This window comes from Hemitrygon akajei, chromosome 7 (assembly GCF_048418815.1).
Source record: "Hemitrygon akajei chromosome 7, sHemAka1.3, whole genome shotgun sequence".
NCBI lineage: Eukaryota > Metazoa > Chordata > Chondrichthyes > Myliobatiformes > Dasyatidae > Hemitrygon > Hemitrygon akajei.
This window is the reverse complement of record NC_133130.1, coordinates 22,085,835-22,112,031: the sequence shown is the minus strand read 5'-3', so window position 1 is coordinate 22,112,031 and position 26,197 is coordinate 22,085,835. Positions and strand designations below refer to the sequence as shown.

The following is a 26,197-nucleotide window of genomic DNA, read 5'->3' as shown; positions in this document are numbered from 1 at the left end:
AAATGAGACAACGTTTTTCAGGACCATGGTTTACATGACACAGTACAAAAACTAGACTGAACTAAGTAATAAAAAAAAACAGAGAAAGCTATACTAGACTACAGACCTACACTGGACTGCATAGAGTGCACAAAAACAGTACCGGCATTACAATAAATAATAAACAGGACAGTAGGGCAAGGTGTCAGTCCAGGCTTCGGGTATTGAGGAGTCTGATAGCTTGGGGGAAGAAACTGTTTCATAGTCTAGTCGTAAGAGCCCGAATGCTTCAGAGCCTTTTCCCAGACGGCAGGAGGGAGAAGAGATTGTATGACGGGTGCATGGGGTCCTTCATAATGCTGTTTCCTTTGCGGACTTGGTAGTTCTTACACTTTATTCTGTATTGGTACTATCTTACCTGTGTAATAATTTGATATGTATGAACAGTATGCAAAACAAACTTTTCACCGTATCTTGGCACATGTGACAGTAATAAACCAATGCCAATACAACCTCTGCACTCTCTCTGGCACAATCCATTCTTCAGGTATGGCCTAACCAACACTTTGGAATGGAAAAGAAGGAGGAGGGGGCATGGGCCCCATAAAGAAGGTGGGGGGAGGGTGGAAAACCAATCAGAGGAAAGATCAAAGGCTGGGGGAGGCGAAGCAGGGAGGGGATAGGCAGGAGAGGTGAAGAAGGAATGTAAGGGGAAAGTACTATGGGTAGTAGAAGGCAGAATCATGAGAGAGGTGATAGGCAGCTAGAAGAGGAGACAGAGTGGAAGTGGGATGGGGGAAGGGAGAAGTCTCCACCCGAAACGTTGACTGCTCATTTCAACGGATGCTGCCCAACCTGCTGAGTTCATCCAGCTTGTTTCTACATGTTGATTTGACCACAGCATCTGCAGTGTACTTCTATGTCAACACTTTGGAATATTGCAACATAACATTCCAAATTTTATATTCGATGCCTTAGACCATAAGACATAGGAGGTCATTTGGCCTATCAAAGCGTTTCTCCATTCAATCATGTCTTTCTTTACAAACCCCATTCTTCCATCTTCTCTCCATAACCAATGATTGCCTCAATAATCAAGACCCTATCAATCTCTGCCTTAAACAGACACTATGATTTGCCACAGACTGTTATCTGTGGCAATAGATTCAATCAATTCACCATCCTTTGTCTGAAGAAATAAAGCCTCGACTTATTAAGGCCAACAGTATGTGCCTTCTTACACATCACAGCTATGATTCTCAAATTGAACTCCAAGTTCATTAACATTCTTTAGGGCTCTATCATTTACTGTATATGTCCTGCCCATATTTAATTTCCCAAAATGAATCTCCTTGTTCTTCAGGATTAAATTCCTTCTGCCAAGGTTCCACCCAATTCTCCATCTAATCTACATCTGCTGCTACAACCTTCCATGAGATTTAGGGTAGCACAAGTTTTCATATCATTAGAAAACTTAAATAAATATACCTTCTACATTCACATCCAAGACATTATTAACTACTACCAACAACGAGTGGTGTATTTTTAGACACAATCTCATATCAATGAATCATCCTTTCTTACCAAGCTAGTTTTGAATCCAGTTGGTTAGCTCACCCTGGATCCAATGGACTCTGACCCAGCCTACCATATGGACCCGGTCAAATCCTTTGCTGATGTCCACACAAAGTCTATCACCATGCTTTCAACAATTTTACTTACCTCTTAAAAAAAAATGTCAAATTAAGAAAATAACCCCTCCCCATAAAGCTATGCTGACAATTCCTGATCAGTCCCTGTCCTTCCAAATGTTCATAAATTCTATCCCTCAGATTTTCTCCAATAATTTCCTTACCATTTGTGGAAAGCTCACTGGCCTGTACTTAACAGCTGTCCTTAATAAATAAGCAACATTAATTATCCCCCTCCCCTTCTGGTAGCTCACCTGTGCTAGCAAAGACCCAAAACTTTCCATTAGATCCCCAAATCCAAATCCAAATGGATCTAATTTCCATTAGATTCCATTAGATTCATAGCATACTGGATAATCTTAATCCAGCCTCTGAATCCATTCACCCTTGCACATTCCAAACTATTTAACACCACCCTCATAAGACCAACATTCTCCAGACATCGACATACACATCGCTAAGCCCACCATGTTCCATTTCTTTCTCTTTGTTGAATACATATGAGTTGTACTCAGTTAAAACTTCACCCATATCCCTGGCTCCACACACAGTTTACCCCTATTGTCCTGAAGGGAACCACTCCTTCCATGGATATACCCTCTTGGCCCATTATACTTACAAAATGCTATGGGATTCGTCTCAATCTTACAATGTCAAGGATATTACAATGCCCCTTTTTGCCCTCCTAATTTCTTTTCTAAATTACAGCCCACCTTCCTTCACAGGTTCACTTGATTCCCATTGCCTACACCAGTCCTATGCTTCTGTTACTTCCCCTGATCCTTTATCTTTCCAACATTTCCCTTCTTTACCAGAACATTTTGGCTCTCAACTCTCAAAGACTTGTTTGACATTGTTTTCACCTCCAAGCATCTGCTCCCAATTCACTTTTGCCAACATCTCACACTATTGAAATTTGCTTTCCCCTAGTTTGACTTCTAATTGAGGACCAAACTCATCCTTTTCATGACTACCTTTAAAATTGTCAAACCGTGACCACTGTTCCCAAAGTTTATTTACAACAACAGTTCCTCTACCTGTCCAATTTCTTTTCCTATGATAAGGTTGAGACTATTCCCATCTCTAATTGGACTATAACATATTGTCTCAATGTAAATCTCTTAGGTGTACTTAAATTCTGCCCCATCCAATCCCCTTGCAATCCTGGGAAAGTTAAAGTCCCTACTACTCTAACCCTATTGTGCTTTGTGTCTGGTATGGTGGGGCTACTGCACAGGACTGAAAGAAGCTGCAGAGGGTTGTAAATTTAGTCAGCTCCATCTTGTGTACTAGCCTGCAAAGTACGCAGGACACCTTCAAAGAGCAGTGTCTCAGAAAGGAAGCGTCCATTAATAAGAAGCTCCAGCACCCAGGGCATGTCCTTTTCTCATTGTTATCATCAGGTAGGAGGTACAGAAGCCTGAAGGTACACACTCAGCGATTCAGGAAAAGCCTCTTCCCTTTTGCCATCCAATTCCTAAATGGGCATTGAACCCTTGAACACTACTTCACTTTTTATATATATTATTTTGGTTTTTTTGCACAATTTTTAATCTATTCAATATACGTATACTGCAATCGGTTTATTTATTTATTCTTCTATATTATGTATTGCATTGAACTGCTGCTGCTAAGTTAACAAATTTCACGACACATGCCAGTGATAATAAACCTAATTCTGATACTGAAATATCTATTCCTCTAACTCGGCTAATGATTCGATGATTAGAACGCAATCCCATTGCTCTTTTCTTATCCCAAAGTTCAATCGTTGAATGGTCTAATTCTGCTCCTTATCCTTATGGTTCAAGTCTCATTTAAATGCCGCTAGGATATACTACGTACTCCCATGATATTTTCTCTAAGCATGAGTGAGAGCTCCCCACCACCTCTCTTCTCTATTCTAGCTAACTGAAAGGCAAGTGTGGTTCCAGTTTTTCAAGAAGGCAGGCAGTGAAAAACTTGGCAATTATTGAGCGGTGAGCCTAGCAGCAGGACAAGGAAAAATTTTGAGGAATAGGATAAATAATCACTTGAAAATGTAGAGACAAATCAGTAATAGCCAGCATGGCTTTGTCAAAGGTAGATTCTATCTAATTAATCTGACTGAACTTTTTTGAAAAGATATAAAATGATTTATTGCTGAGTAGTGTAGTCTGTGTGGTTACAAGGACTTCAGTAAGGTCTTACATAGGCGAATGGTCCAAAGCATTAGGCCCGATTTGTTATAGGGCTAGTAGTTATATTAAATCCAAAATCTAATATAACAGAGGAGACAGAGGGCGATGATATAGAGTTGTTTCTGTGACTGAAGGCCTATGACTAGAAGTGTTCCACAGGGACCAATTCTAAGATCTTTGATGTAAATGATTTGGATGTGGATGTTGGAAGCATGATTAGAAAGTTTGCAGATGACATGGAGATTGATGGAGTTGTTGACGGTATGAAGGATAGTCTTAGCCCATAGGGTAATATGGATAAATGAAACAAACAAGGAAATGACAGATGGAGTTTAATCCATATAAATGTGAAGTAAAGCATTTTGGGAGCACTTATAAGGCCAGGACATGTCTAGTACAGTCCCAGGGAATACTAAGCAACAGAAGCTCTACCAAGCACATACAACGAAGCTCCAGTACAGCTTCTATCCCTCTCGCATTGAATGATTTCCTAATACAAGATGGACTCTCAATTTACATCGTTCTGACCTTACACCTTACTGTCTACCTGCACTGCACTTTGTGTTCTGAAAAGCTCTATTCTGCACTCTTGGTTATTGTTTTATCTTGCACTGTCTCAATGCACTGTTGTAATGACAGTGATCCATATGGATGATACACAAGACAAGTTTTTCACTGTATCTCAGTCTACGTAACAATAATAAACCAATCTACAAATCTTCATTCATCAGACCACAATTGCAATTCTGTGAACATTTCTGGTCATTACACTATAAAAATGTGACAGCACAGGTGAGATTTATCAGGCTGTTGCATTTCAGGTTTTTTGTCCCTACAGCGGAGAGGCTAAGATTGAACACGACTGATGTATATAAAATTATGAAGGATAACACATGGAGTTACCTGCATGAAACTTTTCCCCATAATAAAGAATAATAAAACAGGAGGGCATTGATTTAGTGGGCATCTGAGGGGGACTGCTTTCTCAGTGTTGAGTAACTGAAATGCAAAATCAGAAGTGGTAGAAGCAGATTCACTGACAGCATTGAAGAAGGCAGAAGATAAGCATTAAGTTGCCAGTCTTGCCCTTGACCACGCTCCTGTGATTGCAATCACCTCATAGTTCCTTATGCTGATCCATTTTCAGAGCGCATCCCACTTTTATTATTTTTATACATAAAGCTTAGATAAACCAGTTTTTCCATATAGTTAGAAAAATTAGGTAAATTACTTTTTTTTTGGTAGGTAAGAAACAGAACTAAATACAAAGTATAACAAAATGATAAGAAATGTTCAACTACCACAAATAAATATTGCTTACAACATAGGAACTGAATAGATTTCAAACTATGACACAGAAAAGCAAAGTTCAACATCCGTAGTATATAAATCATACAGACAATGCCCTATTGAAACTACAATATAGCGGATCCTACAATACTGGGCCTTCCTGTGGCCACATGAGCCTGAAGCTGCACTTCCACACATAAGCAAGCATTCACTATATTGAATTGAGTGCGAACAATTTAAAAACTTAACAGATGTTCGTAACTCAAAGATGCTCTTTATATCTTTATATCAAAAGTTTTACCAACAAATTGATAAGTACAAAGATAATTTTCTCTTTAATCTCAAGGTTACTAATTAATTGATTTACTCCATTATAAACTGATACAAGCTTAAATGAGAAAAAATTATTTTCTTAGAAAAAAATAGAAATGAAATAGTTAATGACATCAAAATAAATACAAAATACCAGATAGTTCACTACAGCTCTCTCTTCAAAAAAAAACTTACCTCGCCACCATTCACATACTCCATGACAAAACATAAACGGTCTTTCGTTTGGAAAGAATACTTCAAAGACTGCAATAAAAATAACCATAGATGTAGAGATAACTTTGTGTATTACTTAGCTTTTATTAATACAGCAGTGAGTTAGCCAGTATTTTACTGCTTTCACTTATTATTAATAGTTTTAATAACAAATGGCTAAGTAAGAGTCATTTCAAAGCAGCTTCAGTAATAGTATGAAACATTAAAGACACCGGGTGTTTTTAATCAACTAAAAAATAAGAACAAGATTTATGGTATTTTTTTTTAGACTTACTTTTATTTACTCCAGTCAGATTTCATTTCTACAGAATATCTAACTGCAGCCTTCTCTTACTAGACTTTTGCATTTCAACATGTATAGATTTTCCAAAACAAAGTAAAATTATAATTTAAATATTAAAACATACATCTTTAAAATCAGAAAACATTATGTGCACAGAGCTGAAGTGCCACTTTTGATGACAATTAATTCATAGCAACTGGGGTGTGATAGGTACTTAATAACAACATTACATTAAATTTGAACCTTTTCGTTTAATGATCTTTTTGAAAGGAGTGAAATCTGATCTAGTCATAAATACAAATTAAGGCTTCATTTTACATTAATAAGCAAAACTAAGTGACTCCAATGAATAAGAATTTAAGTATATTTTATTTACGTCTTCTTTGTAATCGTTTTTATTATATCTTCATTATGAATTACAATTGGCTGCAAGTACAAATAAGAGAACGTAGCACAAGCTCAGCCCACAATGCCTGTACTAAACATGATACCAAATTAAACAAATACCATACACATTATATATATCCCTCCTTTCCCTGCCAGTTCATGTGCCCATCTAAATGTATAGCCTATAAAAAGTATTCACCTCCCTTGGAAGCTTTCATGTTCTACTGTTTTACAATAATGAATCACCCTGGATTTAATTTGACTTTTTAAAAAATACTGACCAACAGAAAAAAGACTCCTTTATGTCAAAGTGAAGCCCGGTCTCCACAGTGATCTATATTAATTACAAATAAAAAACACAAAATAATTGATTGCATAAGTATTCACACCTTTCAAGTCAGTATTTAGTAGATTTTTCTCCATTCTTCTTTACAAAACTGCTCAAGCTCTGTTAGATTGCATGGGGATTATGAGTGAACAACCCTTTCCAAGTCCAGCCACAAATTCTCAATTGGATTGAGGTCTGAACTCTGACTTGGACACTCCATGACATTAACTTTATTTTTAAGCTATTCCTCTGCAGCTCTGGCTTTATGCATTGGGACAATGACTTGCAGGAAAACAACTCTACCCAAGATGCAGTTCTCTTGCAGACTACATTAGGTTTTCCTCCAGGATTTCCCTGTATTTTGCTGCATTCATGCTACCCTCTACCTTCATAAGCCCTCCAGGGCCTGCTGCAGTGAAGCATCCTCACTGCATGATGCAGCCACCATCACGCTTCACGGTGGGGGCATTTATTCTGATGACCAAAAAGCTCAATTTTGGTTTAATTGGACCGTAGAACCTTCTTCCAACTGACTTCAGAGTCTAGCTGAGTTTGCATGTGAGTGTTTTTCAACAATGGCTTTCTCTTTGCCAATCTCCCATAAAACTGTGACTGGTGACACACTCAGCCATCAGTTGTTGTATGTACAGTCTCTCTCAGCTCATCTACTGAATTTTGTAGCTCCTCCAGAGTTGTCATAGGTCTCTTGGTGGTCTTCCTCATAGTCCACTTTTTGCACAGTCACTCAGTACTTGAGGACTGCCTGCTCTAGGCAGATTTATAGCTGTGCCATATTCTTTCCATTTCTTGATAAAAGACTTAACTGTACCCCAAGCAATATTCAGTGACTTAGAAATTCTCTTCTATCAATCTAACTTGTGCTTTTCAATAACCTTTTCATGGAGTTACTTGGAGTGTTCTTTTGTCTTCATGGTGTAGTTTTTGCCAGGATACTGACTCACCAGCAGGTGGACCTTCCAGATACAGGTGTATTTTCTCTACAATTAATCGAAGCACCCTGACTGCACAAGGTGATCTCCATTTAACTAATTATGTGACTTCTAAAACCAAATGGCTGCACCAGTTGAGGATTTGGTGTGCCATATTAAAGGGGGTGAATATGAATGCAATCAATAATTTTGTGTTTTATATTTGTAATTAATTTAGATCACTTTATAGAGATTGCATCACAAACTGGGGTCTTACACTGCTCCAACATAGTTTCCTGTCTTTCATTCTTAACATCCTTACCTACTGAGGGCAGGCATGGCACATGCCACCTTTACCACACTACTCACTTGTGTTGTCACTGTGGATTTGTACCTCAAGATCCCACTGTATATCAAAGCATGTACCACACACTGTATACTTTCCAGTGTGACCTCAGAAAGTGTAAGATTTCACAATGGTCAGATTGAAGTCCACTGTCCATACTTCAAACTTGCCTATATACTGAAGTATCCTTTTACAGCATTCCTGACTATCTGCAGTTCAGCCAATTTTTGTGACATCTGCAAACTTACTAATCAAACTACTGATGTCTTTGCTAAAAGCTTAAGTATCACATGCAAGATGTTCCAGCACAGATCTCTGCAGGACACTCCCCCTCCACTCCTAGTCACAGACCTCTAATCAGAATAAGACTCCTTCAACAATGTCTTCAATGGCCAAACCAATTTTGAGTCCAATCTACTTAAGTCACTAAGAATTTCCCATGACTTAATCTTCTGGATGAACCTACAAGAGAGACATTATCAAATGTTTTACAGAAGTCCTGCTGAAAATATCTACAGCCCTACTCTCCTAAATCACCTTTGTCAGCCTCTCAAGAATTTAAATCAAGTATGCAAAACATGATCTTCCCCACACCAAGCCAATCTGACTATCCCTAATAATGCAATGCTTTATCAAATCCAATCTCCAAAAATGATCTCCAGTGATTTCCCTACTACTGCTGTGAGGCTGCCTGGTCTATAAATTACCTTATTATCCGTACTGCTTTCTTAAACAGGGGAACACCACTGTTTATTCTCCAGTCCTTTTGGACTTCACCTGTGCTTAAAGAGGACACAAAGATCTCTATAAGGCCTAGCATTCTCCTTCTAGCATCCCTCAATAACCAGGGATAGATCCCATCAGGCTGTTGGGACTTCTATCCTATTATGTTCTTCAGGATATCCAACACCACTTCCTCAATAGCAACGTGCCCCAGGATATCAACATAGATTCCTGATCCCATTATCCTATAGATCTTTCCCTTGTTGCAAAGTACCCATTTCTTATCTCACCCACTTGTTCTGGCCCTGGGAATAAAAATTACCTTCTTTGTTCTTGGCTGAATGGTTTTGCCTTTTCTCTAGATATCCTCTTGTTTTTAATGTATTAAATTCCATGGTCCTTTTTAACCTCCTGATTCTAAGTTCTTAGCTGTTTTCTTTATATTCCTCAAGGACCCTGCCTGAATTCAGATTGGTTGAAATGGAAACAAACTGATATAAATATTCAGATTAGCAGTTGCCATGAAGAAAGAAATAATAATATTTAATGTGAATGACATTTAATTTAGATGGATATATTATGAAAACTCATTGGCCTAGAAATATTAATTGTGTTTCCAAAGGTGCTGCCTGACCTGCTATGAATTTCCAGCACATTGTTTTTATTTCAGATTTCCAATCTGGATTTTTTTTTAAACTCTTCAATGTTAAATAATTTCCACATATTATATGCATTGTCGTTCCCAAATACAGGATTGTTTCTGTTGGATCTATTTCAATACTTCAATTTCATTAGAGAATAACAATCACAAGCATTATATCAATCATTATTTATAGATCTGATCTGTATTGAAATTACGTTTAACAGAAAAACAGGACAAAAAATTGTATCTCACAATCAATGATGCCTGGACAACAAAGACTGGTGTGGTCTTGAGTACTTACCGTTAAAAATGGATGCCTAGTATTTTTTAATACTCTGCTTTCTGTAAGGGTGTGTGCCACTTCATCCTAATAAAAGGGAAAAAACAACTTTTAAGTTTAATTTTGAAGAACTCAATAAACTTCAACATAACTATTTTCTATTGTTGTAAGTTTAGCCTCGATAAACAAAAACTGTCAACCAAAAATACTGATGTTATAAGGTGGTCCTCATGTTTCTTGATTAGTAATTTTATTACAAAGAATTACTAAATAATTAAAAGAAGACCAATTGATAGATCTATGGATATCATAATTATTTAATAATAAGCATTCTACTTCAGAATCAAATTTTACTGAAATTCCCTATGATTGTGGTATTTGATATCCAGGTAACTAACCAAGGCCTCTGGATTACTAGCTCAATAGTGTAACCATTTTGCTGCTCTAATGGAACACTAAAAGTCACTTAACAGAAAATTTTAAAAAAGCTATCTTTAAGATATTTCTTAGAGAAGTATGTTTAGTCTGGAGTGCTTCATTTCCACAAACATTAAATATCTGATTCAATATGAAAACCCTTTTCTTAATTATCTACATGAACAATAATCCTAAACAGGCAACTTTTAGGATTCAAAATGGCAAAGAATTGATGGCCAAGTTGATGGCCTATTACTGAACCCTGTATCCTGTTCATGGTAAATTACAGTTGCTGTCATTTGGAAGAGGACAGCGAGGCTTTGAGAAGAAGTGCGGCGGCGGCCATTTTCAAATTGCTTCTCAGATCGGAGTTCTGAGAGGCGGGACTGCGCAGGCGCGTGAAGGAGGAAAGATATAAAAAGAACGCAGCCTTAAGCAGCGGGCAGCTTCGTTTGCGGGCAGCGGAGTGAGCCGGGAGCAGAGTGTAGGGCTTGGGCTCAGACGGCTTAGGCGGAAGAGGGCACAGTAGGCTTATCTTTTAGTTCTCCTTGTTATTTTCAGTTATTCGGGAAGTATGAGTGTGAGGGCAGCTTCTTGTTCTTGGTGTCGGATGTGGGAGATCCTGGAGTCTCCGAGCCTCCCGGACGTCCACATCTGCGCCAGGTGTGTCGAACTGCAGTTCCTGAGGGACCGAGTTAGGGAACTGGAGCTGCAGCTCGATGACCTTCGCCTGGTCAGGGAGAGTGAGGAGGTGATAAGAGAGGAGTTACAGGCAGGTGGTCACTCCGGGGCCACAGGAGGCAGATAGGTGGGTCACGGTCAGGAAGGGGAAGGGGCAGGTACTAGAGAGTACCCCAGTGGCTGTACCCCTTGACAATAAGTACTTATGTTTGAGTACTGTTGGGGGGGAACAGCCTACCTGGAGGAAGTGACAGTGGCCGGGCCTTCGGCACAGAGGACGGCCCTGTAGCTCAGAAGGGTAGGGATAGAAGAAAGAGGACCATAGTAATAGGGGACTCGATAGTCAGGGGTTCAGACAGGCGGTTCTGGGGAGGTGATCGGGAGTCCCGGATGGTAGTTTGCCTCCCTGGTGCCAGGGTCCGGGACGTTTCTGATCGCGTCCAAGACATCCTGAAGTGGGAGGGTGAGGAGCCAGAGGTTGTGGTACATGTAGGTACCAATGACATAGGTAGGAAAGGGGAAGAGGTCCTGAAACGAGAGTATAGGGAGTTAGGAAGGCAGTTAAGAAGAAGGACCGCAAAGGTAGTAATCTCGGGATTACTGCCTGTGCCACGCGACAGTGAGAGTAGGAATGGAATTAGGTGGAGGATGAATGCGTGGCTGAGGGATTGGAGCAGGGGGCAGGGATTCAAGTTTCTGGATCATTGGGACCTCTTCTGGGGCAGGCGTGACCTGTTCAAGAAGGACGGGTTACACTTGAATCCTGGGGGGACCAATATCCTAGCGGGGAGGTTTGCTAGGGCTACAGGGCAGACTTTAAACTAGTGAGATGGGGGGGCGGAAATCAATTTGAGGAAACTATGGGAGAGGAGGTCAGTTCACCAGTAGAGCAAGTAAGTAGACAGTGTGTGGGGAAAGAAAGGCAGGTGATGGAGAAGGGATGCGCTCAGCCAGAAGATGTAGGGGAGAAGAAAGAAAAGGATAATAAATTTGAATGCATTGCTAGGGATGAAAAGAGAGGAGGAGGTGGAGAGTATCTTAAATGTATCTATTTACTCCCCAATGCCATTCGGCTTTACAATTCAACCGCCAGGAGTAAGATATGTTAAAGTGCCGGGGTTAGGACTCAATGTATTTAAGTAAACTACTTAAGAACTTTTTAAAAGCTATTATTAATGCTTTTTGAGAGGGTGATTTTAGATGCATATTATATTTTTACTGAGTTAAGTATTGTATGTAATTAGTTTTGCTACAATAAGTGTATGGGACATTGGAAAAAATGTTGAATTTCCCCATGGGGATGAATAAAGTATCTATCTAACCTAATCTAATCTAATCTAATCTATTTTAATGCTAGGAGCATTGTAAGAAAGGTGGATGAGCTTAAAGCGTGGATTGATACCTGGAATTATGATGTTGTTGCTATTAGTGAAACATGGTTGCAGGAAGGGTGTGATTGGCAACTAAATATTCCTAGATTTAGTTGCTTCAGGTGTGATAGAGTAGGAGGGGCCAGAGGAGGAGGTGTTGCATTGCTTGTCCGAGAAAATCTTATGGCGGTGCTTTGGAAGGATAGATTAGAGAGCTCCTCTGGGGAGGCTATTTGGGTGGAATTGAGGAATGGGAAATGTGTAGTAACACTGATAGGAGTGTATTATAGGCCACCTAATGGGGAGCGTGAGTTGGAAGAGCAAATGTGTAAGGAGATAGCAGATATTTGTAGTAAACACAAGGTGGTGATTGTGGGAGATTTTAATTTTCCACACATTGATTGGGAAGCTCATTCTGTAAAAGGGCTGGATGGTTTAGAGTTTGTGAAATGTGTGCAGGATAGTTTTTTGCAACAATACATAGAAGTACCGACTAGAGATGGGGCAGTGTTGGATCTCCTGTTAGGGAATGCGATAGGTCAGCTGACAGATGTATGTGTTGGGGAGCACTTCGGGTCCAGTGATCACAATAGCATTAGCTTCAATATAATTATGGAGAAGGACAGGACTGGACCTAGAGTTGAGATTTTTGATTGGAGAAAGGCTAACTTTGAGGAGATGCGCAGGGATTTAGAGAGAGTGGATTGGGTCAAGTTGTTTTATGGGAAGGATGTAATAGAGAAATGGAGGTCATTTAAGGGTGAAATTATGAGGGTACAGAATCTTTATGTTCCTGTTCGGTTGAAAGGAAAGATTAAAGGTTTGAAAGCACCATGGTTTTCAAGGGATATTAGAAACTTGGTTCGAAAAAAGAGGGATGTCTACAATAGATATAGGCAGTATGGAGTAAAGGAATTGCTCGAGGAATATAAAGAATGTAAAAGGAAACTTAAGAAAGAGATTAGAAAAGCTAAAAGAAGTTACGAGTTTGGTTTGGCAAATAAGGTGGAAGTAAATCCGAAAGGCTTCTACAGTTATATAAAAAGCAAGAGGATAGTGAGGGATAAAATTGGTCCCTTAGAGAATCAGGGTGGTCAGCTATGTGTGGAGCCGAGGGAGATGGGAGAGATTTTGAACGATTTCTTCTCTTCGGTATTCACTAAGGAGAAGGATATTGAATGGTGTAAGGTGTGGGAAACAAGTAAGGAAGTTATGGAACCTATGACAATTAAAGAGGTGGAAGTACTGGCGCTTTTAAGAAATTTAAAAGTGGATAAATCTCCGGGTCCTGACAGGATATTCCCCAGGACCTTGAGGGAAGTTTGTGTAGAGATAGCAGGAGCTCTGACGGAGATCTTTCAGATGTCATTAGAAATGGGGATTGCGCCGGAGGATTGGCGTATTGCTCAAGTGGTTCCATTGTTTAAAAAGGGTTCTAGAAGTAAGCCTGGCAATTATAGACCTGTCAGTTTGACATCAGTGGTGGGTAAATTAATGGAAAGTATTCTTAGAGATAGTATTTATAATTATCTGGATAGACAGGATCTGATTAGGAGTAGCCAGCATGGATTTGTGCATGGAAGGTCATGTTTGACAAACCTTATTGAATTTTTTGAAGTAGTTACGAGGAATGTTGACGAGGGCAAGGCAGTGGATGTAGTCTATATGGACTTCAGCAAGGCCTTTGACAAAGTTCCACATGGAAGGTTAGTTAAGAAGGTTCAGTCGTTAGGTATTAATGCTGGAGTAATAAAATGGATTCAACAGTGGCTAGATGGGAGATGCCAGAGAGTAGTGGTGGATAATTGTTTATCGGGATGGAGGCCGGTGACTAGCGGGGTGCCTCAGGGATCTGTTTTGGGCCCAATGTTGTTTGTAATATACATAAATGATCTGGATGATGGGGTGGTAAATTGGATTAGTAAGTATGCTGATGATACTAAGGTAGGAGGTGTTGTGGATAATGAGGTGAGTTTTCAAAGCTTGCAGGGAGATTTAGGCCGGTTAGAAGAATGGGCTGAACGTTGGCAGATGGAGTTTAATGCTAAGAAGTGTGAGGTTCTACATTTTGGCAGGAATAATCCAAATAGAACATACAGGGTAAATGGTAGGGCATTGAGGAATGCAGTGGAACAGAGAGATCTAGGAATAACAGTGTGTAGTTCCCTGAAGGTGGAGTCTCATGTAGATAGGGTGGTGAAGAAGGCTTTTGGAATGCTGGCCTTTATAAATCAGAGCATTGAGTACAGAAGTTGGAATGTAATGTTAAAATTGTACAAGGCATTGGTAAGGCCAAATTTGGAATATTGTGTACAATTCTGGTCACCGAATTATAGGAAAGATATCAATAAATTAGAGAGAGTGCAGAGACGATTTACTAGGATGTTACCTGGGTTTCAGCACTTAAGTTACAGAGAAAGGTTGAACAAGTTAGGTCTCTATTCATTGGAGCGTAGAAGGTTGAGGGGGGATTTGATCGAGGTATTTAAAATGTTGAGAAGGATAGATAGAGTTGACGTGAATAGGCTGTTTCCATTGAGAGTAGGGGAGATTCAAACGAGAGGACATGATTTGAGAGTTAGGGGGCAAAAGTTTAAGGGAAACACGAGGGGGTATTTCTTTACTCAGAGAGTGATAGCTGTGTGGAATGAGCTTCCTGTAGAAGTAGCAGAGGCCAGTTCAGTTGTGTCATTTAAGGTAAAATTGGATAGGTATATGGACAGGAAAGGAGTGGAGGGTTATGGGCTGAGTGCAGGTAGGTGGGACTAGTTGAGATTAAGAGTTCGGCACGGACTAGGAGGGCCGGAATGGCCTGTCTCCGTGCTGTGATTGTTATATGGTTATATGGTTATATGTCTGAAACATCATAAATGGAAACTTTAACATTTGTTAAAGTTAACATTATGAAGAAACTTTATAACTTTTTTAAAGAATACACAGCTTAAAAAATTAAGAACACTGAAATGTACAGCAATGGGTAGACCATTTGGCCCTCCTTGTTGCGTCAATTTAGATACCAATTAATACTAAACTTCTTCCTCTGGTGCATCATCTTCATATTCATATGTATATCTGAAAGCCTCTAACTCCACTAAACTGTCACGGGTAACCCATCCAGGCCATTACCACTCATTTATAAAGATACGTGCCCCTCAAGTCCCCTTTAAACTTCCCCCTCCAACCTTAAAATTAAGTCTTTTGACATTTCTACCCTGGGGAACATGTTTCCGACTCTCTACCCTATCTATGCCTCTCGTAATTTTAAAAACATCTATGATCTCCATCTGTCTACAACTTTCCAGAGAAAACAAACCAAGTTTGTCCAACCTTTCCTTGTAGCTCCTACCCTCTAATCCAGGCAGCATCTGTTAAACCTCTTCTGTGTCTTTTCCACAGTCTCTTACTTGGAGACAGCACTTGAAGTACTCTACAGACTGCACTTGGAGTATTGTGTTCGGGTCATCCTGTAATAAAGTTTTAGATCACTGTAGCATGACTTCCTTATTCTAATATGCAACACCCCTACCAATAAAGGGACACATAACAGACACCTTCTTTACCTCTTACAATTGTGTAGCCACTTGTAGTGAACCATGGACCTGCACCCTAAGATCTTTCTGTACTTCAGTGCTATAGAGGGGCCTTATTAAATTATATCTGCCACATCACTGCAATTGATCTATATTACACTGTTTTGGTATCATCCACAAACTTTCTGATCCACCCATCTATATTTTCATCCAAATCATTTATGTACTGTATTTCACAAACAACAGAGGTCCCAGCACCAATCCTTGTGGAATATAGCTGGTCATTGCTTACTGCTAAAATAACAACCTTCCACTTCTACTGCAATTCTGGTACTACTCTTACTACTTTTAATTCATCCTGGATCCCATCCATCTTTAACCTCTTAATCAGCTACCATGAGGAACCTAATCAAATCACTTACTAAAATCCACGTTGATAACATCCACTGCCTTACTCACAACAAGCATTGCAAAAAAAAGCATTTCTAAGGCAAAACCTATCTTGCATTAAGACATGCTGACTGTCCAAAGTAGGCCATGTTTTTCCAAATGCATGTCTTATCAAAGTATATAAAGTAAAATTATAGAACAGTATAAACACAAAATTGCCAAAAATCAAAAATACAAAAGCAAACTAATGTAGATTCTGAACATCTGCATTTTTAAAAAATACCAGCAATATTTAACAGGTCACGCAAAATCTGTGCAGAAGCATCAAAGAAATGTTTTAAGTTTGCTACAACTTATCAGAAGTTATAGAAAATCTTTAAACAGGGTTTAACATGAGAGAAAGTTTCCGGGATGAGAAAAGAGAATGGCTCAAAGACAAAGTCAAAGCAAATTTATTATCAAAGTACATACAATGCCTATAAAAAGTATTCACCCCTCTGAAGTTTTCATGTTTTATTGTTTTACAACATTGAATCATAATGGATTTAATTTGGCTGTTTTTGACAGCGATCAACTGAAAAAGACTTGTGTCAAAGTGAAAACAGATCTCCACAGTGATCTAAATTAATTACAAATATAAAACACAAAATAATTGATTACACAAATATTACCCCTTCAAGGTAGTATTTAGAAGATGCACCTCTGGCAGCCTTGAGTCAGTGTGGATAGGCCTCTATCAGCTTTGCAAATCTGGACACTATAATTTTCCCCCATTTTTCTTTACAAAATTGCTCAAGCTCTATCAGATTGCATGGGGATCGTAAATGAACTATCCTTTTCAAGTCCAGCCACAAATTCGAATTGGATTGTGGTCTGGACTCTGACTTGGCTACTCCAGGACTTTAATTTTGTTGTTTTTAAATCATTCCTGTGTAGCTTTGGCTTTACGATTGGGTCATTGTCTTGCTGGAAAACAAATCTTCTCCTAAGTCACAGTTCTCTTGCAGACTGCATCAGGTTTTCCTCCAGGATTTTCCTGTATTTTGCTGCATTCATATAACCTCCATCAGCATTCCAGGGCCTGCTTCACCAAAGCATCCTCACAGCATAATGCACCACGGTTCATGGTAAGGATGGTGTGTTTTTGAAGATGTGCGGTTACGCCAACTTACAGCGTTTATCCTGATGTCCAAATAAACTCAATTTTGGTTTCATCAGACCATTGAACCTTCTTCCAACTGACTCAGTCTCCCACATCCCTTTTGGCAAACTCTAGCTGAGATTTCATGTGAATGTTTTTCTGCAGTGGCTTTCTCTTTCCCACTCTCCCATAAAGCTCTGACTGATGAAGCACTGGGTTACAGTTGTCGTATGTGCAGTCTCTCACATCTCAACCAGTGAAGCTTGCAACTCCTCCAGAGTTATCATAGGTCTCTTGATGGCCTCACACACTAGTCCCTTTCTTGCATGGTCACTCCTTTTCTGAGGACGGCCTGTTCTAGACAAATTTACAGCTGTGCCATACTCTTTCCATTTCTTGATGATTGACTTAACAGTAATCCAAGGGATATTCAGTGGCTTGAAAATATTCTTGTATCCATCTCCTGACTTGTGCTTTTCAATAACCTTTTCGCAGAGTTGCTTGGGGTGTTCTTTTGTCTTCATGGTGTAGTTATTGCTAGGATACTAACTCACCAGCAGTTGGACCTTCCAGGTATAGGTGTATTTCTACTTCAATCAATTGAAACACCTTGACTGCACATGGGTCTCCAAAACTAGATCTCCATGTAACTAATTATGTGACTTCTAAAACCAATTGGCTGCACCAGTGTTGATTTGCTGTGTCATATTAAAGGAGGTGAATACTTATGCAATGTTATTTTGCATTTTATTTTTGTAAAAAAATTAGATCACTTTGTAGAGATCTGTTTTCACTTTGACACGCAAGAGTCTTTTCCTGTTCATCAGCATCAAAAAAGCCAACTTAAATCCACTGTGATTCAATGCTGTAAAACAACGGAACATGAAAACTTCCATGGAGGGTGAATACATTTTATAGGCACTGTATTGGTCACCATATACTACCTCAAGATTCATTTTCTTGCAGGCCTTTACAGGGAAAAATTGAAATAAAATAGAATTTATGAAAAACTAGACATAAACAAAGACTGGCAACCAATGTGCAAAAAGACAAATTGTACACATAAAAACATAAATAATACTGAGAATATGAGTAGATTAGGTAATCATTTCAGAGTGAAGTTATCCTCACCATGTCAAGAGGATGATGATTGTATGGTAATAACTGTTCCTGAACCTGGTGGTGTGGGACCTCCTTCCTGATGGCAGCAGTGAGAAGAGGGCATGGTGTGGATGGTAAGCACCCTTCATTATGGGCCAAATGGAACAAGCTTGGATGAGACACCTTAGTCAGCAAGGACCAGTTTGGCTAAAGGGCCTTTTCCCATGCTGTACGACTGAGTGCTCCTCAGCATTTTCTCACAATCTCACCATCCATCTTTGCTCTCCCACCCTGATTAAGCCTGTGAAATAGTTACATGCTGCTGTAACTATAAAGCAGTATTTTTAAAAGACTGAATTCTTTAATTGAATGGGTATGTATAATTTTCTTTCATTATAGCAACAGGATGCTATATTTGCCTTGGTTCTTGGTGGAAACCCAACATTTAGTTCTGTACAGAAGCTTGTAGGTTCACACACCAATCAACCATCTCCAGCAATAAACATTGTTACATACCCCTTGGGTATCTTGTGACTGTCTTATGACCATGATGTAATCGAGTATCTTGTGAGCATGATGTAATGGTCTTGTGATGGTGGGGTGATGTAATTTTCCCGCCAGTGTGAGGTCACATGATGACATGTTCCAACAGGTATAAAACAGGAAAGCCTGCTGTGAGACGCGGGAGTCTTTTTTGAGTTGAGTCGTCCTTTAATTTGTCAGTTACTCCGTTATGCTGTGTATTTGTCTCATGATGCAGTTTCACTTTAAAGTGGAGTTTAAATTTCTACTGTAAGGTACAGAATCGTTGTGCCAGCAGTTTCGCCAATCACTGCCAGTTTTGTTTGATGTATCTTTGATTTAATTTTAAAGTCTAAGTATTGGAGAGTGAAGACTTTACCGAAGTACGGGAACCTGAAGGATCGAGTAAAGTTGGTGTCAATTGGTGGTTTAATTCAGGATCAACCTTATTGAATCTTCGTTCAGGAAATAGTGACCTGCATCTGAGATAACCCCTGCCTGTAAGAGCAGAAAGGGCTGTGCAGTGTTCATTTGCCAAGTAAAAGGTCAGTTCCTTTAAGCCATTTTTATTTCCTTCGTTGTGAATCCTCTGGACAAGGCATATTGCGGCTGGGATCAGCGGTAACGTCATGTCATCAAGGAATTTGTTACTTCAGGAAAGTCTCTCCTAATTGACTGTATAAAACACTTGGACTTTCGTATTTATCACTTTTAAGACTGTGTTCACATTTACCACTTTAAGAACTGTTCCAGAGTTGTCGTATAGCAGTTAACTTCCGGTTAAGTTAGTCGTTTGTTTACTTTTCATTTTTGTTGAGCAGAGTTTAATAAATGTTTATGCGTTTATAAAATCTGACTCAATTCTATATTCATTGTTGTCGGACTCGTAACAACATACGCATATGAAGCTAATGTAAAACAAACATTGACACCTCCCAGGATATATTTAATTCATCAATTACATATGCATTGTGCAATTATCATATTTAAAATATACCTTGTGAAATGAGTTAGCTGTTAAAGTGGGGGACAGGAAAAATAATAGAAAATCTATTTGGCCCAAGATCTTTACTTGCTGAGTTTATTCCTACATTAAGTGTAGCACAAAGCTTACGTTAATATAAAATTGATACCAGCCGAACCCCTATTCATGATCAGTTACTTGATACAGCAAATATGCACTAAAGTGTGATTAGGTGTTCTTTCCACAAACAAGCAAATGAATTTATGAACAAATTACATAGCAGCAGCAAAGAATAGAGCATAGAGTAGTGCAGCACAGGACCAGACCCTTCAGGCCAAAATGTTGTGCTGAACCAATTAAATTAGTAATCACTAATCCCTTCTGCCTGCACAATGTCCATATCCTTCCATTTTCCTCACATTCATGTGTCTTTCTAAATGGGTCTTAAAGCTCCCTACTGTATCTGCTTCTTCCACCACGCCAAGCTGCACATTCCAGGCACCCACCATGCTTTGGGTAAGTAACTTGCCCCTCATATTTATTTTGAACCTTAAATGCATGCCCTCTGGTATTAGACATTTCAACCCTGGGAAAAAGATATCACACCTATTATGCTGCTCATAATTTTATAAAGCTCTATCAGGTCTCCCCTAAGCCTCAGGTTCTCTAGAGAAAACAACCCAAGTTTGTCCAGTCTGTTGTTACAGTATGCAATATGCCTTCTTAACCACCCTATCAATCTGTATAATCACTTTCAGGGAACTACGAACTTGGACCTTAAGATCCTTCTGCTCATCAACACTGTTCAAGTTCTTGCCCTTTTTTATATTTGAATACTTTTCGAAGACTTTAAAGGATTGATAAAAGTCCCTTTTGCTTGCGTTCATCAACAAAATTATACAGAATGAACATTTCTAGCTCATTACAAAGGTGCCAGAATTCTGTGTCACTCTTATCAAATAATTTTTAATCAGAACAGAACAAATTTTATCAAAACTCTTACTCTAATGTTCTTTAGGAGTCAACAACAAGGCTTGTTAAATGCTACCCATTACATTTAACAGTGAATTGCAAATAAAAATTAGTTACACTTTAACATAGTGCACACTGAGTGCAATATATTTAACACTGGCTATTAGAAAAGTTGGTTCGCATGGGTACCTTTGATCATGATGTTCTCTCAAATTGCATAGAATTCTTATTCAGAACTACCACTTTTTGTTCCACTGCTTTTCATATAGTGCTTAAGAGATCAAATAAATTATGGCTCATGTTAGGAATTCTGCACAGCTAGTTCAATCGTTTAAGACAAGAATTGACCCCATTTGTTCATTTTATGTAATACTATTGCAAAATAAAAATTATGTAACCCTGGCTATGAAAGCTTTCTGGCCATAGAGCCATAGAACAATATAGCACAGTTACAGGCAATTCAGCCCAACACGTCTATACCAGCCACAGTGCCCACCTACCTATTCTCAATTTCTTGCCCATGTCCCTCTAAGCTGTGCCCCTGCATTTCGCTGTCCAAATGCTTTCAAAATTATATTATTATACCTTCCTCAACCACTTCCTCTGGTAGTTTGTTCCATATACCTCATGTGTGAAAAGGGAGTCTGCCAGGTCTCTTTAAATGGTGCCCCTCTCATCTTAAATATGTGATTTGGATTCCTGTACCATGGGGTCTGTTAACATCCAGCTTATTTATGTACTCCGCTCATAATTTCAAACATTTCTATAGTGTTTATTCTTCCCTTATTTCTCTACATCAAGGACTCTAAACACCAATATTCTAAACACTGGTGCTCCACAAGGTTGCATCCTCAGTACCCCACACCCCCCAGACACTCATGAATGCATGGCCAGATTCTACTCCAACTCCATCTACAAGTCTGAAGGTGATACTATCATAATGTGCCACATTTCAAATAGTAATGAGTTGCAGTACAAGAAAGAGAGAGAGCTTAGTAACATGGTGTCACAACAGCAATCTTCCCCTCAATGTAAGCAGAAGAACTGGACATTGACTTGGGATGGTGGGGGGGGGGGGGGGAGGGGGTGGAAATGCATGTGCTCCTGTCTACATCAACAGTGTTGAGGTTCAGAGCTTCAAGTTCCAAGGTGTGAATATCATTAATACCCTGTCCTGGTCCAATCATGTCAATGTCATTGCCAAGAAAGCTCATCAACACCTCTACTTTCTCAAGAAGCTGAAGAAATTTGGCATATCTCCATTGACCCTTCCCAAATTTTTATCAATGAACTGTAGCAGGCATTCTATCTGAATGCATAATGGCTTGGAATGGCAACTGCACTGCATGTGACTCCAAGGAGCTGCAGACAGTTGTGGACACAGCTCAGCACATCATGGAAACCTGCCTCCCCTCTACTGACTGACTGTATTTCTTGCTGCCTCAGTAAAACATAATCAAAGATTCCACCCACCTTGGACATGCCCTCTTCTCCCCTCTCCCATCAGGTAAAAGATGCAAAAGCTTGGAAGTGTGTATCACTAGGCTCAAGAACTGTTTCTATATCATTGTCATCAGACTTTTGAACAGGCTTCTTGCATTATAAGATGGGACTCTTGGCCACACAATCAACCTTATTATGAACTTACAGTTTATTGTTTATCTGCACTACACATTTTAGTAGTTTTACACATTATTCTGCATTGTTATTGTTTTACCTTATTCTAGCTCAATGCACTGTCTAATGATTATCTGTATGAACAGTTTACAAGTAAGCTTTCCAGTGCATCTTGTTACAAGTATAATAATAAACTAATACCAATATCAATAATGACTGGCTTTCAGAGGATCTTATTGGTTTGTTGAAAGTAATTTGTTTTGTGATGTTATGGGCAAGTACAGTACTTGATTTTCATGATATGTCTGAGAGAAAACTTGCAATTGGGTTGCTTCCTCTAACTCCCTTCTCAACAGTGCAACACTACTAATACAAGTGGGCAATAAAGTATGAATCAGAATTGGATTTAGCCAAAGGCAAGACAGTTTATTTCTCCATACAGGCCACTATGTATGCATTTAAAGCTCAAGTTTCAAATTTTGCAGAGTATTTTTCTTATACAGAATGGTTGGATGGTTAGTTAAGCTTAATCTCATGTTCCATGACCAAAACTATGATTTATATAATAGCACAATTAGAGAGTCTTCTTGTGTTTTGAGAACATAGGAGGGAAAATACAGAAACGCTAATACTGGACATCCTTGTAACATGAATCAATTTATGACAATAAAACATCAGAAACAAAGCATTTTCAAAGCATTCACTGTCTACATTGTTCTTTCCTTGAAAACAGTCACATTACAATTCCAACTATAAGAATATTTATATTCCCAATTTTTCAAAAACCATTTGTACCTACCTTTGCAATAATAATTTCTTTCTTTAGAATCTTCATTGCATAATATTTCCCAGTTGCCTTTTCCTTGACTAAAATCACTTTGCCAAAAGTGCCCTTTCCCAGTAGTTTTAGATAATCAAAGTCATTCATAGTCTATAAAATAAAAGAGGGAAAATAGTGAACAAAATAGAACTGCCCCAGAAAAGGTATTTGGAACTCAATGGATAGTATTAATTGCCTCAAAGGAAAAGCTTGATTGGCTGAACTACATTATAAATAACATGAAGTGAGTAATTAATCTATTGAATGCCAGCACGGGCAGGAAAATTACTGTTTATCAGTTTTATTCTTAAATGAAGATCCATTAAGAAAAAATACTATGCCTTTAAAATAAGTCACCATTCTATAAATTGTATTTTCAATATGACAAAAATATTTAAATATGAATACTTTGTGTCTACATACATCATAACAGATTCTCATTCCAAATTCCAACCATCTTTTCATCCTCACGTACCAACTTTCTACCCAGTGGCCTGCCGGAGTTTATACTCCTAACCAACTGCTCATGCCAATTCACTGACAAGTGTCCCTGTGCAATTTAAGAGGGGCCTTTAGAACATTGGTTCATATTCATTAAAGACCCTTGCCATTCACAATATTATTGTGAATATGTACAGTACATCTTGGCATTAGCTAAAACCTAGCTCAAAGGTGACAACAACTTGCTTTCACTGAAGCTTTCTAGATTGCAATTACATTACATGTTCTAATCAAACCACAAAGTTGACCAACTATGCCTCACAGAAAAACAATTCACAACCTGGACTTGCCGCCCAATTTTCTAAAATCTTCCATATCCATAAGTCACAACTCAAGAAATAGCCCCTAATGAGTGCAGCTCAAACTAGCACTGAAGCTTAACAAGGTTTAGAATAAAGTGGCCAGCTCTTAATTCTCAAAATTAAGCCTCCAATCTCATAATGACTGGCACATGGTGGCTGCAGTATGAAACATATTCCCCTCCATGACTTGGAATTTGTCTTTTTTTTGCACCAACATGAGGTCAAAACCCTCGAGTTCCTTACTAACAGCATCATGTGTATACCATAGCACTCATGACAGTGGGTTGAGGAGATGCCACACAATCTTCTCTATCAGTGAAGGCAATATATGCTAACATTGTCTACGATTTTCCCTTCTAATGCAAGAAATAGTTCCAATTCTTTTGTGCTGTCATGGAAATGTTTTACACGGACAGATTCCAGTGGATACTAATATTTTTGTAACTGTTCATTGACTTAGCACATTCCTTCATCTGTTTTTTTATCCCAGCATCTAAGGTTTTTATTGATTTTCATCTACTTATCTCATCGGTTCGCAGCTTTGTCTTCCCAAATTTTTTCACTGCCCTCATTCTTAAAATTCTCGTTATTTAACTAGTTTTTTGTTAAAACAGATATGATTATGAGTAATCCAATTTCTAAAATTTCATTTTAAATATCTTAGGTAATTTTTCCACACTGAAGACACTAGCAATCATACAGAATGAAAACATAATTATCTGCCCAGGGAAGCAGTTGAGGCTTCTTCACTAAATACATTTATGATGCAGTTAGATAGGTTTCTACATAGTAAGGGAATTAAGGGTTATGGTAAAAAGGCAGGTAAGGGACTTCCGGCAAGATGGCGACTGTTTAGCTGTTCCAAACTTTTGCTCCGTCATTTTCCCTACCTTTGCACTATATGTCTCCTTCTTAAACCTTAGTTAGGTATTTTATTAGGTTTCTTTTACTTGCCTGCGAACACATCTATCTTATAATGTCTAACAAAAGTACTAAATCCGGGAAAAAAGAAATTTCTACGGCTTTGCCAGTTGACATTCTCGCTGCTTTGGAACAGCATCGACAAGATATTTTAAAGGAATTTAGAACTTCTTTCAACCAGCTGGATGTCAAATTGGATCGGATCAACTCTAGAGTGGACGAACATGCTGAACATTTATCTTGCATCGACTCAACTTCTGAAGATCTAAAACGCCGTGTCCAATATCTGGAAACCCTCTGCTCCAGCCTGGAGCAGCAGATTTGTAAGCTTTTTTCCAAAATGGTGGATCTTGAAAACCGTAGCAGACGTTGCAATCTACGAATTCTTGGTTTGCCAGAGGCCACCGAACAGGGCTCTCCCGTGAAATTTTTTCCCGATTTTCTCTGTGAGATTTTTGGGAAAGAATTTCTTCCGACTCCACCTGAGCTTGAAAGAGCACACAGGATCTACGTTCCCCGTGCAACTCTGGGTTCCCGCCCACAGCCGGTAATTTTGTGCTTTCATCAATACCAGGTGAAAAACCGTTTGATTATGGAGGCACGCCGCAGAGGTACTTTTGCTTTTCAAAGTACAGTTATTCGTTTTGTGGAGGATTTTGCCCCCCAGATTCTGAAGATGCGCGCTGAGTTTAAAGGTGTAATGAAAGTGCTTTTTGATCATGGTTTTAGACCCTCTCTTCGCAATCCTGCTGACCTGCGAATTACGCTTACAACTGGAGAATATAAGTGGTTTAAATCAGCGAAGGATGCTGAGGCATTTGTTGGAAGTCTTCCGGCTATCCCGTCTCCTCAGGAACCCGGTCTGACCTTCTAAAATGGTGGATAAGTACCTCTCGTAGTAAAGCTATTTTTTTTCCTGACTCAGACTGTACTTGAATAATTCAGACATTATCTATTGAGACTCTAAGGGCTGTAGACAATCTCTCCCTGGACTTGGTGCGTTTTTTCTAAATAGATAATCCGAGTTTAATGTTTCCCTGCGGACGTTTAGGTTGTACTTGTGCAATCTACTGTATTTTTGTATAACTTTATCTATAGAGATCTACAATTGACTTTAACTTGTTTTGGAGGTTGGGAGTTTTTACTGAAGGCCTCCCTGTTGGTTGATTCATAGTTTAAGTTTTGCTTTTTTTTTCTGTAAATGGTTGATAAGTACTCTTTTCGAATCTATAATTTCCCTCTTTTCTACCTCCCTTTTTTTTCTTTTAATCTTCTATAATTTTTCACGGGTAAGTTAGTTTTGGTTTTCTTTTGATTTTCTTTGTATTAAGTCTCACACTTCT

The 26,197-nt window shown here is 38.9% G+C and overlaps 1 protein-coding gene across 7 annotated transcripts in view; it reads right to left on the bottom strand.

The window, feature by feature from the left end:
* akt3a (v-akt murine thymoma viral oncogene homolog 3a) overlaps window positions 1-26,197 on the bottom strand; it is a 442,785-nt gene that overhangs the window by 80,396 nt on the left and 336,192 nt on the right. For 6 of the 7 annotated variants that reach the window (XM_073050478.1, XM_073050483.1, XM_073050482.1 and 3 more), the window contains 3 exons: window positions 23,110-23,241; window positions 9,627-9,692; window positions 5,648-5,716 (listed from right to left, as the gene is read on the bottom strand). In XM_073050478.1, the coding sequence (XP_072906579.1) occupies window positions 5,648-5,716; window positions 9,627-9,692; window positions 23,110-23,241 (267 nt within the window). The remainder of the gene's footprint in view (window positions 1-5,647; window positions 5,717-9,626; window positions 9,693-23,109; window positions 23,242-26,197) is intronic. The other variant, XM_073050481.1, reaches the window with a different exon arrangement.